General features: G+C 41.0%; 1 protein-coding gene across 1 annotated transcript in view; it reads left to right on the top strand.

Moving 5' to 3' along the window:
* Positions 1-5,465: 5,465 nt before the first annotated feature.
* Positions 5,466-21,408, top strand: part of PAXBP1 (PAX3 and PAX7 binding protein 1) — a 33,035-nt gene continuing 17,092 nt past the window's right edge. The window contains exons 1-8 of the mRNA XM_040228224.1: positions 5,466-5,933; positions 7,466-7,594; positions 11,986-12,162; positions 13,777-13,998; positions 14,851-14,954; positions 15,512-15,729; positions 16,236-16,425; positions 20,023-20,146. Coding sequence (XP_040084158.1) covers positions 5,582-5,933; positions 7,466-7,594; positions 11,986-12,162; positions 13,777-13,998; positions 14,851-14,954; positions 15,512-15,729; positions 16,236-16,425; positions 20,023-20,146 — 1,516 coding nt within the window. The 5' untranslated portion in view covers positions 5,466-5,581. The remainder of the gene's footprint in view (positions 5,934-7,465; positions 7,595-11,985; positions 12,163-13,776; positions 13,999-14,850; positions 14,955-15,511; positions 15,730-16,235; positions 16,426-20,022; positions 20,147-21,408) is intronic.

Below are 21,408 nucleotides of genomic sequence, written 5' to 3'. Positions count from 1 at the left end.
TCATGGCTGCCATCAACATCTGCAGTGATTTTAGAGCCCAAGAAAATAAAATCTGTCAGTGTTTCCACTTTCCCTCCATCTATTCGCCATGAAGTGATGGGACTAGATGCCATGGTCTTCGTTTTTTGAATATTGAGTTTTAAGCCAGCCTTTTCACTCTCCTCTTTAGCTTTCATCAAGAGGCTCTTTAGACCCTCTTTGCTTTCTGCCATAAGGGTGGTGTCATCTGCATATCTGAGGTTATTGATATATCTCCTGGCCATCTTGATTCCAACTTGCGAGTCATCCAGCCCAGCATTTTGTATGATGTACTCTGCATATAAGTTAAATAAGCAGGATGACAATATACAGCCTTGATGTACTCCTTTCCTGATTTTGAACCAGTTCATTGTTCTATGTCTGGTTCCAACTGTTGTTTCTTGTCCTATATATAGGTTTCTCAGGAGACAAATGAAGTTGTCTGTTATTCCCATCTCTTTAAGAATTTTCCACAGTTTGTTGTGATACACATAGTCAAAGGTTTTAGTGTAGTCAATGAAATGGAAGTAGATGGTTTTTTTTGGGGGGGGGGGATGGAACTCTCTTACTTTTTCTATGACCCAACAGATGTCGGCAATTTGATCTCTGCCTTGTCTAAATTCAGCTTTTACATCTGGAAGTTCTTGGTTCACATACGGCTGGATTTGGAGCACTGCTTTGCTAGCATGTGAAATGAGTGCAACTGCACAGTAATCTGAGCATTTTTTGGCACTGCCTTTCTTTGAGATTGGAATAAAAGCTGACTTTTTCAGTCCTGTGGCCATTGCTGAGTTTTCCAAATTTCCTGGTGTATTGAGTGCAGCACTTTCACAGCATCATCTTTTAGGATTTGAAATAGCTCAGCTGGAATTCCATCACCTCCACTACCTTCGTTCATAGTGATGCTTCCTAAGGCCCCCTTGACTTTACACTCCAGGATGTCTGGCTCTAGGCATGTGACAACACCATCGTGATTATCTGGGTCATTAAGACATTTTTGTACGGTTCTATGCATTCTCTCCACCTCTTCTTAATCTCTTCTGTTTCTGCTAGATCCTTGCCATTTCTGTCCTTTATTGAGCCCATTTTTGCAGGAAATGTTCCCTTGGAATCTCCAGTTTTCTTGAAGAGATCTCTAGTCTTTCCCATTCTATTATATTCCTCTGTTTCTTTGCATTGTTCACTTAAGGCTATCTTATCTCTCCTTGCTATTCTCTGGAACTCTGCATTTAGTTGGGTATACTTTTCCTTTCTCCTTTGCCTTTCACTTCTCTTCTTTTCTCCTGCTATTTGTAAGGCTTCTTTAGACAACCACTTGCCTTATGGCATTTTTATTTGGGATGGTTTTGGTCACCACCTCCTGTATAATGTTACGAACCTCCATCCATAATTCTTTAGGCACTCTATAAGATTTAATCCTCTGAATCTATTCATTACCTTTACTATATAATCATAAGGGATTTGATTTAGGTCATACCTGAATGGTCTAGTGGCTTTCCCTACTTTCCTCAGTTTAAGTCTGAATTTGCAATAAGGAGCTCATGATCTGAGCCATAGTCAGCTCCCAGTCTTGTTTTTGCAGACTGTATAGAGCTTCTCCATCTTTAGCTACAAAGAATATAATTAATCTGCTTTTGGTATTGACCATCTGATGATGTCCATGTGCAGAGTTGTCACTTGTGTTGGAAAAGGGTGTTTGCTATGATCAGTGTGTTCTCTTGGCCCTTGCCCTGCTCCATTTGGTACTCCAAGGCCAAACTTGCCTGTTACTCCAGGTATCTCTTGACTTCCTACTTTTGCATTCCAACCCCCTATGATGAAAAGGATCTCTTTTTGGTGTTAGTTCTAGAAGGTCTTGTAGGTCTTCACAGAAAGAATCAACTTCAGCTTCTTCAGCCTCAGTGGTTGAGGTACAGACTTGGATTATTGTGATACTGAATGGTTTGCCTTGGAAACGAACTGAGATCATTCTGTTGTTTCTGAAACTGCATTCAAGTACTACATTATGGACTCTTCTATTGACTATGAGGGCTACTCCATTTCTTCTAAGGGATTTTTTGCCCACAGTAATAAATATAATGGTGTGAATTAAATTCCTGTGATCCCACTAGAGACTGAGAGAGATCCACCTATCAGTGTTGAAGATCTCCTGCAGAGGCATGGGTTGGCAGTAGCCTGCCTCAGGGACAGGGTCACCGGCAGCAGCAATTCTGGGAGGTATGTGTTGGCATAAGTCCTTTTTGAAAGTTGCCAGTAGTTCTACCATAGAGCCTGTAGACTCCAGTATTGAGTTGCATCAGGGCATAACTAACATAGCATAGATCCAAATATCAGCAGACAATTGGATTAACGCTTTACTGAGCACGGCCCTGCCCACCAGAGCAATACCCAGATTTTCCCACAACCAGTCCCTCCCACCAGGAAGCAAGAACTATAATCCCACAGCCTCCAGAAAACCAGGATCACACAAAGCTAACCAAAATCATCATATAGGTAACAGTCTTGTGGTTCTCAAGGATGCTATCAGCCATACCATGCTGATAGCCACTTGAGGGCCACCCAAGACTTGACAGCTCATGGTAGAGAGTTCTGAGAAAACATAGTCCACTGGAGAAGGGGATGGCAAACCACTTCAGTATTCCTGCCTCGAAAACCCCATGAACAGTATGAAAAAACAAAAAAAATATGACACTGAAGGATGAGCTCCCAGGTCAGTAGGTGTCCAATAGGCTACTGTGAAAGAGCAGAGAAATAACTCCAAAAAGAATGAAGAGGCTGGGCCAAAGTGGAAATGTAGCTAAGTTGTGGATGTGTCTGGTGGTGAAAGTAAGGTCTGATACTGTAAAGAACAATATTGCATTCGTTCAGTTCAGTTCAGTCGCTCAGTCATGTCCGACTCTTTGCAACCCCATGAATCGCAGCACGCCAGGCCTCCCTGTCCATCACCAACTCCTAGAGTTCACTCAGATTCACGTCCATCGAGTCCGTGATGCCATCCATCCATCTCATCCTCTGTCGTCCCCTTCTCCTTCTGCCCCTAATCCCTCCCAGCATGAGTCTTTTCCAATGAGTCAACTCTTCACATGAGGTGGCCAAAGTACTGGAGTTTCAGCTTTAGCATCATTCCTTCCAAAGAAATCCCAGGGCTGATCTCCTTCAGAATGGACTGGTTGGATCAAGGGACTCTCAGGAGTCTTCTCCAACACCACAGTTCAAAAGCATCAATTCTTCGGCACTCAGCCTTCTTCACAGTCCAACTCTCACATCCATACACGACTACTGGAAAAACCATAGCCTTGACTAGATGACCTTAGTCGGCAAAGTAATGCCTCTGCTTTTGAATATGCTGCTGCTGCTGCTAAGTCGCTTCAGTTGTGTCCGACTCCGCGCGAACCCACAGACGGCTCCACCGTCCCTGGGATTCTCCAGGCAAGAACACTGGAGTGGGCTGCCATTTCCTTCTCCAATGCATGAAAGTGAAAACTAGGAAGCTATAATGTTAGGTTCATGAATCAAGGTAAATTGGATTTAGTCAAGCAGGAGAAGGTAAGAGTAAACACCAACGTTTTAGGAATCAGTGAACTAAAATGGACGGGAATGGGTGCATTTAACTGAGAAGTTCTCTGGAGGATCATAAAACTTTTAACATTGCCAGGGAACTGGAAGGTGCCTAGAAATGGATGGGAATACCTCTTGTAACCTTTTGAATTTTGAAACAAGAAAATTCACATATAGGCACATAAGCGAAGGAGAAGGCCCTACATTCGGTGACACAATGAGAAAGTATGTGAACCCAACTTGAGTCAAATGTGCCTTTGCCAGTTTAAAGGGTTACCTCTGTGACATGTCTGAAATGTGTCTCGCTACGTCGATTTTTTTCCTACACTTGTTTCTGAAATCAGCCAAGTTGAGGAACTGCTAGCAAACCTGACCTTCTTTTGAAAAGACCAAGGACACTTTTGCTTTCATTGTAATAGAGGGAAAGGTGCTAAAAAAAAAAAAAAAAAAAAAGGCCAAATAACATTTTATCCTATATGACATTCCATCTTTTTGAAAGTGCTCTTAAATCATGAAAGGTGTAGAAATACCGGGTACAGCACCACCCTTATGGCAGAAAGTGAAGAGGAGCTAAAAAGCCTCTTGATGAAAGCGAAAAAGTTGGTTTAAAGCTCAACACTCAGAAAACGAAGATCATGGCATCCGGTCCCATCACTTCATGGGAAATAGACGGGGAAACAGTGGAAACAGGGTCAGACTTTATTTTGGGGGGCTCCAAAATCACTGCAGATGGTGACTGCAGCCATGAAATTAAAAGACGCTTACTCCTTGGAAGAAAAGTTATGAACAACCTAGATAGTATATTCAAAAGCAGAGACATTACTTTGCCAACTAAGGTCCGTCTAGTCAAGGCTATGGTTTTTCCTGTGGTCATGTATGGATGTGAGAGTTGGACTGTGAAGAAGGCTGAGCGCCGAAGAATTGATGCTTTTGAACTATGGTGTTGGAGAAGACTCTTGAGGGTCCCTTGGACTGCAAGGAGATCCAACCAGTCCATTCTGAAGGAGATCAACCCTGGGATTTCTTTGGAAGGAATGATGCTAAAGCTGAAGCTCCAGTACTTTGGCCACCTCACGCGAAGAACTGACTCATTGGAAAAGACTCATGCTGGGAGGGATTAGGGGCAGAAGGAGAAGGGGACGACAGAGGATGAGATGGCTGGATGGCATCACGGACTCGATGGACGTGAGTCTGAGTGAACTCCGGGAGTTGGTGATGGACAGGAAGGCCTGGCGTGCTGCGATTCATGGGGTCGCAAAGAGTCGGACACGACTAAGCGACTGAACTGAACTGAACTGAACTGAATAAGGTTAGGCATATTAATGTATCACGGCTCAGTAATCTGGCCTAGAGAATTCCATGGACTGTATAGTCCAAGGTGTCGCAGAGAGTCGGACACGACTGAGCGACCTTCATTTCACTTCACTCAATTCAGTCTCAAGAAAAAATATCGCACCCTTGGGATTCCACTTCCAGCTCCTCCCTACTTCCTCCCGCTCTACCTTGGCTCTCCTCCTTCCCTCGCCGCTACTTCTCCGCCTTTTCCCCGTCTCCTCCTTCACTATCTGCTCCCCCCATCGCCTGTCGGGAGGTTTCCTCGCGTGACTACGTCAGTGAGGGAGACGCACTGCAGCACCCGGGGCTGACTCTTTCCTCTCGTCTCTATGATCCTCTTTGTGACCGGCCAGACGGCGCCGGACTCCCAGAGTTCCGTGCCAATAGTCCTCCGGGCCGACAGGGGGACGCCGCGGGTGGGTCGGGGGGAACAAAACAAAACAAAACTGACGTTCTCGCGAGAGGCGCTGAGTTCTCTCCAATCATTGCGCGCGTGAGCGCCTGCGCGCTCCCCGCGGTGCGCGGTAGCTGGGAACGGGAAGCGAGGAGCCGGCCTGGACTCCCGGGGAGATCGCGCGTGCGCTATCGCGAGCTCGGCGCTGCCGCGGCGGCGGAGTTTGGAGCCGGCTGGTGTGTGTGTGTGTGAGAGCGCCGTGCGGGACGTGGGGCAATGTTCCGAAAGGCCCGGCGGGTGAACGTGCGCAAGCGGAATGACTCGGAGGAGGAGGAGCGAGAGCGCGATGAGGAGCAGGAGCCCCCGCCGTTGCTGCCGCCGCCGCCTGGCACCGGCGAGGAGCCTGGCCCCGGCGGCGGCGGAAGCGACAGGGCCCCCGCGGGCGAGTCCCTGCTAGGCCCGGGGCCGCCGCCGCCGCCGCCGGCCGCGCTGACCTCGGGGACGGAGGCCGGGGGCTGCCTCCCCGGCGGCGCGGAGCCCGGCAACGGGCTGAAGCCGCGCAAGAGGCCGCGCGAGAACAAAGAGGTGCCCCGGGCCAGCCTGCTCAGCTTCCAGGACGAGGACGAAGGTAAACCGCCGCGCCTCGGGGGGCCTCCCGGACCCCGGGATCTCTACCCTAGCTAGGCCTCCACCGCGGGTTCCTGCGTTCCCTGGACGCTCCCAGCCTCAGCATCCCCGCCCCGGGAACCGAGTCGCTTCTTCCCGCCGCGACCGGCTGCACGTTTCCCCCCGCCTCCGGCCTTCTGCGCAGGCGAGGGGTGGGGGTGGGGGCTGGGGACGTGTTCCCGCGCCGCCGCCGGCCTTCTCTTAACTACCGCCTCCTCCTCGCCGGCCTCCCGAGCATCTCCTGTTCCGAGGGGCTGGGGACCTAAGATCAGCCATTCTGAGTTTTTTCCACCTGGAAATTAAGTGTCTCCTGTCTTGCCTCGTTCCTAGCCGCTGTGTTTTAGGGAGAACCAGACTGCTCTAGTTTCTAGACGGCTCCCTGGACTGCTCTGGGCACGTTCTCCGGGCCTTCCGTAGGTCACCGTGCCCACGCCTCTTGGCATGCTCGTCCTGGTCAGATATCCTTGAGTAGGAAGGGGCCAGACATCCTTGACCAGGAAGGCTGAGTGTGTCAAGAGGAGTGCTAGGTCTGGAAAGAGAAGCCCGGAGTTGAAGCTCTGGTTCTGAGTCACTTTGGGCCAGCCCTTGGAGATCGCCGATCCTGTTTCCGATCCTCAGTTTCCCTGTAAAAGCAAATAGGGGTACAAATGTGCGACCTTAACTCGCATTAACATTTGGACCGTGAAAAGAGACGGTGTAATGGTAATTCAGGGCGTTTTATCCAATCTGGAGTGAGGGGCCAGGCTACAGTGGATTTAGATTTCTGATCGTAGAAGAGCCTTCTATCATTTTACTTCCCCAATTGTTGAGTGTATGTTTGTATAATCCAGTTAAGTCTATGTTATGAAAAAAGAAGTTAAGACTTTTGGAAATCTGACTTGCATCTTGATGCGCAGTGCTTTCTTGTTTCCAGTAATAGGCCGTTTCTGAAGTTTGCCAGGAGTACAGTCACATTTTTGTTTTCGCTGATGTAGGGAGAGCTTGGTAAAGTGTTTGCATTCGACTTTTAAAGTTTTCAAATCAAAGATGATGGATACGCCACCGAAATTTATTTTTGACAAGTTGATTAGCTCTCAGCTTGGTCTTGAAATAACTGTGTCCATGTGTGATGGGTATAGAGTTAACTCAGTCTTGACAGCTCTGTAAACTAGCACCTTTTGATTTTGGATATTTTATTTAATATACCTTAAAAGTTTGATAATTAAGTGCTTTTTTGAAGATCTCTTTTCCTCTCCTGAAATAAATTATTTAAGAAAGACAGTAGAACACAGAACTTTGTGTAGTTACATGTGTTACGCCTTTAAAAAGTCTCAGATTGGCATTTTATTCCAGATTATGAGGTTGATTCAGTTTTTGGAAGCCTATTACGGATTTTAAGTAATTTCAAATTATGTAATGATTTTGAATGTTTGAGTATATTTAGAAGAATTCAAAAGTTAGAATGGAAAATATTGTCTGAAAATAGTTGCTACAGATTTTGTTTATTTTTTAAAGAAACTGAAGAAGTTTTCAAAGTGAAGAAATCAAGTTACAGCAAAAAGATAGTAAAATTGCTTAAGAAAGAATATAAAGAAGATCTTGAAAAATCTAAGATTAAGACAGAACTCAACTCATCTGCCGACAGTAAGTACTAATTTGATTCTTTTGAAGTGCCAAAACGAAACTCTGACAGGGATTGAATAGATTTGGTGTGTATATAGTGAACTTGTTTGCTTGCTTCTGTCATTGTCAAGGGCTCAAGTTGAGAATGATGCAGTTTTATTTAATTCCAACGTGACTGCATTGTGAATGCATTATTTAAAAAGACAGAACCATTGCCACTGGCATGTTTCTGCTGCAGTGACTAAATTCTTCCAGTTTTTTGACTAGTGTTCCGAGTGCTGTTGAACAGAGAGAGGTTTCCCACTTAAACCTGAGACATAGTTTGTTTCTTTTTGAAGGAGTACTGTGCAAATTCCTGTACTTGTATTCTGTTCTTGTATTTTGTAGAGACAAGTTTTGGGTTCCTTTGGTTTTATTTACACAGTCATTTTAATTCTTCGAGAGCTTTTAGGAACCCCCTAAGTCTAAGGTTGATAATGTTCCCATTTAGCAGCCTTATCAGATACATGAATGCACACTCATGGGTGTGTGGCACCTGTCTACATTGTACAAAACATCTCTTATGTCCTCTCACAACCTAAGTTAAACTTTTAAGCATTTATTTGTCCTTAGGAAAGTGATTTCATGATAATCTGCTGTGGTCTAGTTATTCTCATGCAAATGTTTTAGGGAGATATTTTTATTTTGTGAAATTAAAGATAGAATTATTATTGCCCAGTTCTCCACTATAGGCTTGATGTGGGAACGTATGTCATTATATCTCAAGTTTGCAATCTAATTTTGGAGACAACATCACTTCAGTGTATAACTGGATCCCGAATTTGGCAAAATGTCTAGTGAGTGACTTAAAGCTTAACTACACTTTTCTTTTTAGAGATGGGTGAAGGAATGCTTCATAGATAAAGTGGAATTTGAAGCTGTTTTTTGATCTTTTAAATTGCAAAGAAAACGGGAGGTGTGGGGCTGTTATCAGAGACTTGCTGTTTTGGAAAAGAGCAAGTACATGTGACAGGCTGAATAGATGATTTGTGGGGGATGCAGAGGTTTAAGGTGAAAGGTACGTTGCTGACAGATTATGAAGGATGTTTAGTATCTAGTATGGGGTTTAGAGTTGCCATTTCAGGGGCCTGCCAGGATGGTGACATGATAAATGCCTTTTGAAATCTTAACCTGGTGTTAGCATGCAGCATGGATTGGCACAAGGAAATATTAAGAGGCCTAAAGAAGTTTAAATGCAGGGGCCAGCTTTGATCCAGTAATAGTGGGTTTAGAAAGGTCTTAGTTGAGCAAGACTGAGGCTTTTCCTGACTCAGTGGGAAATTCTAGGTGAATTTAAAATGTTTGCTGTGATTGTGGGGAAATAAATAGAAAAAGATTATTTGAGAAGTATTCCAAGGGAAGAATTGGTAGACATAATGTATGTTTTAGCTATTAGATCTAAAAAAAATAGATTTGAGCTTTTGTGCCAGGTGACTGAGAGGATAATTATGTGTGATATACAGAAATAGGGAATGCAGTGGGAGGAGGAGTATTTTTAGGGGAACTGATTATTTTGGAGTCTAGGAAGCTGCTTCAGTTTTTCCAAATCTCTTAAGAACCAACTGTGTATGATGAAGTTGAAGAAAGCTCAGGAAAAGTGACAACTGAGAAAAGACCATTTACTGTTGGGTTTAAAAATTGAAGCAGGTGCAAAGTTTATGTGGCCACCTTGTTTTCATATTAACTGATTTCCTACTCAGCAGATAACTCAATGTCCTCCCCAAAGGTAGAGTCTCTGTGTTATAGGTCGCTGTTCCTGTTTCACTAATCAGCTCACAATCCCAAACTTTTCCTACCCCAACCCTCCTTAGATAGGCAGAGGTGCATTAACTGGAAAACAAGGGTAGTAACAACTTAGAAAAACCTACCTTTGGGATATTCCAAATTGATGAGTTCACCTTTGAACTTGAATTTGAGTAGAAATAGCCAGTGAATAGTTGGAGATGAAGATTTTGTTTTGGTGTTCATTGAGGTGATAATTGAAGCCAGGGGTAAATGGAATCGAGGCTGCAGCATAAAGGGAATATTCCTGAGGACCAAAGACCTCACCTGTAATAAGCATCCACATGGAGAGGACGGTTTACTCAGGAGATACAAAGAGTCATAAAGTCCAAAGGAGAACAGATAGGGAAGTTTCAAGATGATGAGTGTTGATGAGTGTCAGTTGTATGAAATAGTATCGGAAAGGGCAGGAAAAGGAAGGGCTGTTGGTGTGGTGGCTGGGTTTTGGGGGGCGGGCGGAGGGGGGCATCTGGCAAAAGAGACTAATTTAACTTGCCAAGCTCTGCCTGTTTAGAGGAAGGAACATCTTTTGCTCAGTTGCTCAATGATACTGTATCAGTTAGCTGTGGCTGCAGCCTCTGGTTTCGTTGGTAAGCTTGGAATGGGAGATATCAAAGGCTGTTTGCCAAGGTCGAGTCTGGCAGACTGTGAGGAAGTGGTGGGAGGTAGCAGGTCCACATGGCTGCTTTGGAACATTTGACAGAGAGAGTAGATGACAATAGCTAGAGAAATAGTTGGGATCATGTCGAAGTTCTTTTGCTAAAGAGAAGCCTGTGTCTCTTTGTAGACAGAATAGAGGAGATGGAGAACGTGCCCACAGTCGGAGTAGAATATGTGTGGCGTCAAGTTTCCTAAAGTAGCGAAGACGCTGAGGCCCAAGAGGAGCCTTAGAAAAGGTTTTTCAGCGTCTCTTTTTATAAAGCTGTCTGGAAGGATAATACGAGACTAACAAAAATTCATCTGTCACCATGTTCTGGACTTTGTATTTGCTCTGTCACAAGCAAATAACTTATGAACTTATTACAACACTGAGTCTTTTAAAGTCTTCAGAAATCATTTGCGCATATTGGATCAAGTAAACCTTTTCGCAGTTCTGTTTTGTCTGTTAAAAGCCATTGATTTAGTGTTAATTGAGAGCAAAAGCAAATGGGTAGTTCTTGACTCCCGGTATCTTTATCTGATAAAGTGAGTTTTAAAATCTCAGCCTCAGAATGCACTTTAGAGGGAGTCTGTGGCAATGAGGTAGAGTGGTGAATTAAAAAAATTTAAGAGACCTGAAGCAGAGTGACCTAAATCTTCTAAGTAAAGTTGTGCGGTGGGGGGTGAGGGGGGTAGGATCTTATTCCCAGGATTCTTCTTTAGGGGAGTAGGAGATGGTTTGAGAGCTTTTGAAGCAGTTTTGCGGAGGGGCACATGGTAGGGAAACAACGGAAGGGTATCTTTCATATTTAGAGTGAACTTTTTGTTTCACTCTTTCATTATATTCTTGATGCCTCGTGTGTGCATTGCCAGGTTCAGTGATTGAGGGTGGAAAATGCCTGTTTTTCTGCATTTTGCCTGGGATGGAAGGTGTAATAGGACTATTTAGTTATATATAAAATAAACCGTTTGGTATAAACCACTGTGACAGTGGTGCCACCTGGAACCCTGTGGCAGGAAAGTAGTCTTGAAGCTGGCCTCCGGAATGGCCTGCAGAAGAGAGAGCTCTCTTCTCTGTCCACGTGATGGAGTGTAGCAACGCCACAACTCCCTTCCTGGTTTGCAGGCGGTGGTTTTTAGTGCTAACTAGTTTCTAACTTGTCTCTGTCCCAGTTTCAGGTTGCCAGAAAAATCAGGTCTAGTCACAAATCCACTGTTCCAAACATTCAGTCGTGGCAACAGCATCAGGGGTTTGCACAGTGTAACTGTGGCTTTTGGGTCTCCACCCTTCAGATGATGGTTATAACCTAAGACGATATCCCATAAAGTGTTCATTACAGAGAAGTATTTTGTTCTTGATAGAAAGCTGCCTCAAATGGGCTTCCCTGGTGATTCAGACGTTAAAGAATCTGCAGTGCAGGAGACCCAGGTTTGATCCCTGGATCCGGAAGATCCCCTGGAGAAGGAAATGGCAACCCACTCCAGTATTCTTGCCTGGAGAATCTCATGGACAGAGGAGCCTCGGGGGCTGTAGTCCATGGGGGTCTCACAGAGTTGGACATGACTGAGAGACTAACACAAATGGATTTAGAGTTTAATGAGATACTGACATATAAAGTGAAATAATGCTTCCAAGAGGTGAGAACAGTTACCTATGAGAGTTCAGAGGAAGAAGTTAGTTTTGGTAAAGTGGTAAAATGTCAATAAAATGAACTAAAGGTAGGGATTGGGCAGGGCCCCATGCATCCCGCTGTCCCCTGTATTGTTTCTGCCTTCTGCTTGTCTGCTGTGATCATTTCACATGTCAGTAGTTTGAGTATTTTTATAAACAATTAGAATAGTCGATGCTTTAATGAATTGAACTCATAATTGCATTAAAAGTGCCTCGTTAATTTATGGATTTTGTTTTAGATATGTTGTATTATTTATTTATTTATTTTTCAAAAATGTAGACGAACCACCTTTGGATAAAGCAGGTCATGTTAAGGACACCAGTCTAGAAGATGGAGTTATCATCAGTGAACATGGGGAAGATGAAATGGATATGGAAAGTGAGAAGGAGGAAGAAAAGCCAAAGGCTGGTGGAGCCTTTTCAAATGCTTTATCTTCTTTAAATGTTCTCCGTCCAGGTATGTACTTGCAGATGTTCCTCAGAACTGAAGTGATCCCTCAGGAATGAGCCCTCTGTAATGATGGTCATTAAGGAAGGAGTTACCTAAGTGGTGTTTCTTACATCTGTTCCTTTTGCAAATACAGAATGAAGGAGAATTAGAAACTTCCCAAGTTCATTCTCAGACAGGCAGTTTTATTATCGAAACAAATGAAGGGTTCAGGTAAATGGATAAATAGTACAAAAGTCCTTTTTTTTTTTTTTTAATGTATTTCAGACTAAGATTTTAACTTTTTCAAGAACTGCTATCAAAAGCAAAACTGCTGCTAGCTTTATAGTCAGGTTTTTTTTTTTTTTTTAACATTTTAATGGAAATAGTTCTCAGATCTATTCACTGGTTAATCAACTTTTGAATAAATACTTGGTCACCAGATTTAAATTATGAAGAGTAACCATTTAACTCGTTATAAAATTTAAAAATGCTTACTCTGTGGGAACTCCTTAGAGCTTTCACTGCTATGACCGAGGTTTGATCACTGGTCTGGAAACTCCCACAAACCGTGTAAAACAGCCAAGAAAATGATAATAATTTTTTTTTTAAGTCAGAATGTTTGCTCTGGGTTTGTAAAGTTGTGAAAAATAACATGCATAGATCTAATAGCATTCTGATTGGTACAGTCTTTATGGGAAGCTGTTTGACATTATGAATCAGGAGATGTTGTTACTCTTTGACCTGTAATTCCATAGCTATAAATGGATCCCACGGAAATAATGTTTTTATTGTAGCATTAACTGCAATGAGATACATTTAGAAAAAATGTCTAGTAAGAGAGGAATAGCTTAGTAAGTTAAGTTATGGTGCGTTTACATGATGAGATATCCTGTGAGTGAGTGAAGTCGCTCAGTTGTGTCTGACTCATTGCGACCCCATGGACTGTAGCCTACAAGGTTCCTCTGTCCATTGAATTTTCCAGGCAAGAGTACTGGAGTGGGTTGCCATTTTCCTATCCCATAGCTACTTAAATAACAAATTCGAAAAATAGCAAGGCATTAATTTTTACTGTAGGTGAAAGTGTTAATTAATTTGATTATGTAGTAGATTATGCTTTATCTATTGAATGTTGTAAACCACTAAAAATTGTTTATGCAAAACAACAGGGAAAAGCTTATATTTTAATATGAAGAAAAATTAGATACAGGATTATATATTCAATGTGTTTTCAGGTGAACTGAAAACTATTTGCAGGTGAAATACACTCTAAATCTAATAGTGTGTTTTAGGGTTGTAAGAGTGTAGATCCCTTTTTTGTTTTTGTTCTCCAGCTCAGTAATAAATATGACTTTATTACTTTTGTTTATTTTTAAAAATGAAAGATAAAAACCATGAATTTTCCCCTCCCTGTCTTCTTGTATATATTGCCATCGTATATATTGTTTTGTTTCCTTAGCTTCTTTCAGTTTCTGTTTAAACTAAGTAGTTTGGGGAGAGGGGCGGGGATGCCAGCAAGAGATGTTAGAACATCATTTATGCATGGCTGTCTTGGAGAGATTCTTTTCTCTTTCACAGTTTCAAGAAAATAGAGCCTTTCTTCCTAATGTGGCATGGGTGCTAATCCTTACTGTTTGTTTCCAGGAGAAATTCCAGATGCCGCTTTTATACATGCGGCAAGGAAAAAACGTCAGATGGCCCGGGAATTGGGAGATTTCACTCCTCATGATAGTGAGCCTGGGAAAGGCCGCCTTGTCAGAGAAGACGAGAACGATGCCAGCGATGATGAAGACGATGATGAGAAGCGCCGCATAGTTTTTTCTGTGAAAGAAAAGTCACAGAGACAGAAAATTGCAGAGGAAATAGGTAACTTTATTTAGTGCAGTAGTAAGCCTGTTGTTATTAAATTATATTTGATACTACAATCAAGTAAAATGTATCTATAGTTATTTAAACTATGTTTACTGTTGAAGATTCCCTCATAGCTCAGTTGGTAAAGAACTCGCCTGCAATGCAGGAGAGCCTGGTTCCATTCCTGGGTTGGGAAGATCCACTGGAGAAGGGATAGGCCACCCACGCCAGTATTCTTGGGCTTCCCTGGTGGCTCAGCTGGTAAAGGCTCCGTCTGCAATGCAGGAGACCTGGGTTCAGTCCCTGGGTTGGGACAATCCCTTGAAGAAGGGAAAGGCCACCCACTCCAGTATTCTGGCCTGGAGAATTCCATGGTTCATGGGGTTGCAAAGTGTCGGAGACAACTGAGCGACTTTCAGTGCTGGAGAACTGTTCGTGCTTGGATATTAAGTGTCTTACTGGAATTTTGGGGGAAATGTAGCATGATTTTGATAGCTAATGTTTATTGAGGACTGTGTGACGGGTATTGTGCTAAGCACCCAACATGTTATAAATACATTCAATTGGTTCTTCGTTCTGAGGAGGCATTAGGTTTCATTCTTCTCCTTGTTGAATTGATGTCAAACTAACAGAGTTTAGGAAGCCTATCTAAGGTTTTAACTGTTGATACTGCCTCTTGCTTAAGGGATAACTGTGCATTAAAACAAGTAAAGCAGAAGGGTCAGATAGGAGAGACCATAACAGACACTTTAATTTTAGTAAGGTTGAGTTCATGCTGATATTCTTGCTTGATTTTGTGAAATATCAGGGTAGCATCTCTTCCCTTGCTGCTTTTTGGACTTATTTTCTCCCTGCTTACGGCCATAGGTATCGAGGGGAGTGACGATGACGCTCTAGTCACTGGGGAGCAGGATGAAGAGCTCAGCCGATGGGAGCAGGAGCAGATAAGGAAAGGAATCAATATCCCACAGGTGAGAGCTGAACAGCTAAGCTTCAAACCTGAAAAAGGGAATTAAGATTTCTAGCTTATTTTGTTGAAGTAAAAAACATATTGCCAAAAAAGAAAAAACTGTCTACTGTATAGATTAAATGTTTCTTTCTTGTACAACTTGTTTTTTCTGACTTTAAACATTATTTTGTAGAAGATGGATTTCTCAGTAGTGCAAAAATCTTAACTGTAGATGAAAAACATCTTCCAAAGTAGTTATAACAACTTGTTCTAGAGAAGTAAGTAGTTCAGTGGAAATGTCACACAAAGTTTCTTTTTGTTAGTGTTTTGACACAATTTAATGTCCCTACTAACTCAAAACCTCTTCATTATTGTTTTCCTGAAAGTTATTGGAAATGAATCCAGTAATCCCATAAGAGAAATTTCATGTAGCCCTACTTTTGATTTTGAGAAGCTCTGCAATTACTTACTTTAATTACATACTGTAATTAAAAAATGGATTTATTATTTCCTGTTAGTTTTTTATTCTTTTTGTAGTTTCAGCTACTGGTTTTAATATATATCCCATTTCTCATCTAGGTTCAAGCAAGTCAGCCCACGGAAGTGAACATGTACTACCAGAACACCTACCAGACAATGCCTTATGGTTCATCCTATGGCATTCCATATAGTTATTCAGCCTATGGATCATCTGATGCCAAATCTCAAAAAACAGATAATACAGTCCCTTTCAAAACTCCCAGTAATGAGATGACTCCCGTTACTATTGATTTGGTAAAGAAACAGCTTAAAGACAGGTAGGGCAGATCAACTTCTTAAAGACCTGTCTTCTAGCTTTCCGTTCCCTCAGGCAACATGTAGTCTGGGGTAGCAGATACAGAATATCAGCAAAGAAGATTGACTGGCCTATCTTCAAAATCTAACCAGAAGATGACTTCACACTTTGTTCTGCTACCTACTTGGATTCCTTCTGTGGAAGCCTCGAATTTTAAATACCACTCCATGATCTGGTTGAAGACAGTTCTCAGTTTTCTCCTCTTGGACTCTGAAAAAAATGTAGTCAAGATATGGGGGGAAAGGCAAAACAGTGAGATTTTGGTTAACCCACCAAATAACTATATATAAGAAGTCTGTAGACTGCCGTTTTCTTGAGCAAAACAGGAGTACAGATGAAAAGATCTACTCCAAGCATTTTTATATTCTAATAGTGGAACGAAATGCATTATTATAAATATTGCAAGTGTCCCGACAGCATAGACTTGCGGATGTAAATGTGTTATGTTTATCCTCTTCTGTTCTTAAGGTTGGACTCCATGAAAGAACTGCACAAAGCAAACCGACAGCAGCACGAGAAACACCTGCAGAGCCGCGCGGACTCCACCAGGGCCATTGAGAGACTAGAAGGGTCTTCTGGGGGTATTGGTGAACGGTATAGATTTTTGCAAGAAATGCGAGGGTATGTCCAAGACTTGCTTGAGTGTTTCAGTGAAAAGGTAAGAATGCAAAAATATTAATCTCTTTGAATAAGGCAAAACTTAGGGAGGTCTAGATTTCTGTATTTCTCAGAGAATATCCACTGACTTTAGCTTTAGAAGTGATGAAAAGTCATGCTTCATTTTCTCTACTTCATTAGCAGCATTCTGTCTTAGGGGCAGTTTAGTGCCTTTGTTGAAAACAAAAAAGATAATTCAAAGCACATTTAAAGACTTTGGCAGATCCTGTCCTCGGTTATTAGAATATAAGAGACTCATGATGAACTTTTCTTTCTTACAGTTCAGATCTAAACTTATCTTTAAACTGTTTCTATAAGTAATTCCAAATACGTATAGCATAAAGTTGCAAAATTTTATTAGTTTTTATTTTTTATCCTAGATAAAGTTTATTGCCATTGCTAGTAATAGTTTTCATCTGAATAAGCCTGTGCTTTATCCATTTCAGAAACCATTCATTGACCATAATTTGTTTTAAGGTCTCATTTCCAAGTCTTGTTCTTTTTGGTATGATAGTCAATTGGCAGTTATTTGCATTCTGTTGTACCGTTTGTTTGCATTTTTGTTAGCTGCACACAGAATTCTCTTTCAAGCAACTTTTAATCGATTTTTCTTTAAGACACATCTATTGTTTGATGCACTGGTTGAAAAAGGCATTTGTGGACTTCACAGCCTTGTCTTTCAAAAGAATTAAAATCATACTACTTTTGAGTATCCTGTCTCTAAACTTTCATGGGATACAGGATTAGAAGGCACATTCTCTCTTATCCTTGGCCATATGAATTAGCAAAGAATTTGTAGGCATATAGTATGTTTAAATGAGTATTTTAACTTTTTATTACCTCTTGATCAGTATCTTAAGGCCAAAGACTGGCTAAAGAACAGTGCCAAACTCTGTCTTCCTAATGAGCCTTAGTGATTCCAGCCAGTCTGGTCAGATCCACGAAGTCTTCTCTGGAGGATTTGTGTTCTTGTCCTGATCATCTGATATCTGGAGAAGCAGCTATATTCTGAGCTGTAACTGCTCTTATGGCAGGTCTGTGGCTTAGGGTGATAAGTACCAGGGTGAGAAGGAAATATAACCTCTACTCTGTGCAGAGGAGCTTGAGTTAAGAGGGGAAGTGGACAGAAATGTCAGAGCTGGCGGTGTGTCCTACTAACAAAGCCCTTGTGAACCCAGGGGGCATGGTGGTGGGAGCTGGCCCAGTAAGCTTTTGTGACTAGAGAAAGGATCTTTGTCTTAAACCATACTTTGTAAGTGAAGTTCGTCCCTGTGGAATTTTTCTTGGAAGTATCTCGGTCTTTGCTTTGCAACTTACTTGAGTAAACTTACACACTGTGATTGCAAACTGAGCCTTTAAAAAAATATTGACAGTAATACGATCAACTAGATTGTACCACTCTTGAGTTAGAGACTAGGAGAATATCTAGTTCATATTGTTTTCAGTTGCTTATTATCTTGAAAACACTTAGTAGTATGCTTTCTCTCTCCTGCTTACTCTATTCCTAGGGAAGTATACCTCAGACTGTGCTGAGGTTTTTACAGAGTCACTTAGGTAAATGTTTTTGAAGCAGATCTTAAACCATATCTGTTATATAGTGGCTACATTTTAATTAAAAGAGAAGTAGGTAATTCCCTTTTGAAGATAACTTTTATTTCGTTTTGACATTTCCATATCCATTTGATTTTATGGAGCCTGCTGCTAAGTTAATAATGTCATAAATTGTCATTCTGGAAATACTGAGGTATAATTGAATACATTTGAATGCTCATTTCAGTTATAAAAATACTGTGTCAGGGTAAGACCCCAAAAAGCTTTCTTTTGTTTTTTTTCTCTTTGATTATAAAGGTTTAAGTGATTTCGAGCTTAGATTTCTATTTTTGCAGATTATTTTAACTTTCCATTGTTTTGTTTTCCTGGAGTCATCTTCCTTCTTATGTTCTTTGCCTTAAATTTGGTCTTGAAATAATGGTAGTCAGTAGCAGTTTTGAGTTTGGAGAGGGTAAAGAAATTGTCATGGTGCACTCTTGTAATAAATCATAAATCAGTATTGTTAAGAAACATGAAAGAGAGGTGAAAATGTGCTTTAGGACTTTTATTCTCAGAATTTTCTCAGGGCTTTGTTAAAAGGCATTTTAATTACCTAAACAAAAATTACATTATCAGAATTTTAACTGTAGATTGAATAATTAAGGTTCTGTCTGATGCAGCCTCAGGCAGTGAGAAGAGTGTTAATAGCCTCCAGGACTAAAGGAGTGCATTGTAGGCCCATAGGTTCATTTGTCCCTAGTCCTGTACGGTTTGCAGAAAATGAGGGGGTGGGTGAGTGTGAGTCACAACAATATGACAGTAATTGCTTGAAAAATGGATTATGGTTAATCTTCGAGTTAGAGTCTGTGGGCTGAGCTGATATCAAGGTCTGGGGGTGCTGTTTCCCGTGATGTAGCATATGCAAGAATGAAATAACTGCATCAGTTTGACCTTTCTGTGAACATCTGTTGCTTTTGCAATGGAATCATTCAAGTGTATGAAACTGCTTTTATTCCACCTGCTTCTTTTTATTTTCCATTTGCAGTCTGTTCAGTTCAGGAAGCTGCTATAACACTTGGTGCCAGTGTTGCCCAACTCTAAGTAGTGTGTTTTTTTATTCGCACTAACCATCAGGAAACTAGAGTTTCTGGTTTCCTCAGGTATGTCTAGTGGTTGTTAGTGTTTTGTGAAAGTTTCATAGCATTTGATTATATAGCATAAGGTATTTATAAAAAGAGAATGTTTTCTGGGTTTTTCCTTTTAAGTTAGGTCTCATTCCATAAGCTTTTTGTATTCTGTATGAACCAGTTGAATGCTTAGCCGTGGCTGTTAACCTGGAAAACCCTGTTGATTTTGTAAAGCAACAATTCATGCAAGCAATTTTATTTTATTTAAAAATATGGAAAAAATTAAATATTTGATGGGAACAGAAGAACTTTCTGAGTTGCAAATAGATTGATTTTTAAGACAGGTTAATGATAGCTAGAAATTTTATTCACTTTATTAATATAAATGAATGCAGTTCACATTTTAAATGTGTAATAAAGCCACAAAGTTGTATCACTTTACTGTAAAGTACTTGGTCCTTGTGAATGATAGAGCAATTTAAATGTCCAAAATTGGGCAGTTAGCAAACTCTTTACCTACTCAGAGCCATTTTTTTGGTCTTACGCAGCAATATTAGTTTATTTTAAGCTACAAAAATTGCAAGGTAGATCATGCTGCTAGAACACTAAAAATGGACTTTCACGTACTTTAAAAGAAAAGCACTAAAATTTCTGACATTTCTTTACTCACTCTCTTTACTGTTGTTAAAGTGTTTAAGTTCCCTAACTAAACTTTTGCTCCAACAACTAGGCACTGGACATTATAGTTCCATATACGGAATAAAAGAAGAAGTGTTACTTCCCAGACGTCGTAAAACTGAATTACTGTTTGTATTTCATTGGGAATTCATGATTATTCTGTCCAGAGGGTACTCCTTCAGAAATCCGGAAATAATATGGAACCCTCAAGTAAATAAGCATCTGAGGAGTTTGGTGTTACGGAGTGTGTTGTATTTTTACAGGTGCCACTGATTAATGAACTTGAATCAGCAATACATCAGCTGTACAAACAGCGAGCTTCCCGCCTTGTCCAAAGACGACAAGATGATATTAAAGATGAATCTTCGGAGTTTTCAAGCCATTCAAGTCAGTCCATCTTGAAGGTTTTTATTATTCATTAAACAACCTTGTTTACTTAGTGCATCCTAATTGAAACGTAGACATCTCAGGGCATTTTTTTTTTTTTTTTTTTTTAAGAAACGCGTTTCCTTGCTCTTGTGTCAGGTAGATCTAGAATTATTAATAGCATGTGCTTGGATTGTGTTTAAGAAAATACAGCTTCACAAAGGAGTGCAAATCATGTACTAATATTCTGTCTTATTCTTCTTTGGGCATATTTTTTCATTCTTCAAAGTATAGTAAGGACATCATCAGTATTTTATCTTAAAACCAGTATCCACTTGTCCTTAAGTGATTTTTTTCCCCCCATTTTAACATCTATACAAATGCTAACACAAATGCTGTTGTTGATCATAACCAAGGTTTTGAGTTAGGGGCTGGAAAATTTTGGATAGTAAGAGGATTTTGTTACATAACAAATGATACAATTCCAAGATTAGGGGAGTTTTGAGCTTCATCCCTTGGATAAAGCAAAATTTTTTGTATTGAATTTTTTCTAGTTTGCCTTATATAACTAGGTTTTTTGGTTTTTTTTTTTAGTAAGTCAATTGATGCCAACACTTCTTGAAATTTTAGTGTAAAAATCTGGAAATTTAAAATTTATATTTCTTTCATTATGATGTGGGTTGTGGAGGAGCAAAATGAATTAGAAACCTCTTAATAAGAGTTTAGCTGAAACTCTTTAGCCAGACATATCAAAAAACATTTTAATTCCACTTTTTCATTGCCCTCTATATTCTTGAGTACTGTAATAGGAATTTTCCTATGTTGGATTTCTCCTGGCTTTTTTTGTCATCTCTTTGGTCCCTGTGTCAGCAGTTCTTAAATGGATGTATACATCAGAATTACCCATGATGTTAATTTAGAATGCAGATTTCTTGGTCCTGTCTCCAGAAATTCTCGCCAGGTCTTGGATAGTGTCCAGTAATCCGCATGTTAAACAGCCCCTCCAGGTGTTCCGGGTGCAGAGTGCCCTGTCCTTACTCTTTCTGAAAACAGTGCCTTGTCATATAGTGTGTCCTCTAAATTAGAGAGACATTGAATCCCTGGAAAGCATTCTCCTGTGTGCCGAGTGGGTTTTGGAGCATCATAAAGAGATGATGACATGGCCCTCAGATGAGTCAGACTCAGAGTAAGCCATGTGAATGGCTTTGACCTTCTGTTTTTGCCATACACATTTAAATTTGGATTAGTCCCATTTGGGGCACCTGAATAACTAATGCATGACT

Source organism: Oryx dammah, unplaced genomic scaffold (genome assembly GCF_014754425.2).
Source record: "Oryx dammah isolate SB20612 unplaced genomic scaffold, SCBI_Odam_1.1 HiC_scaffold_2, whole genome shotgun sequence".
Lineage (NCBI taxonomy): Eukaryota > Metazoa > Chordata > Mammalia > Artiodactyla > Bovidae > Oryx > Oryx dammah.
Note: the sequence above shows the minus strand (reverse complement) of the source record. Positions and strands in the feature narration are given on the sequence as shown.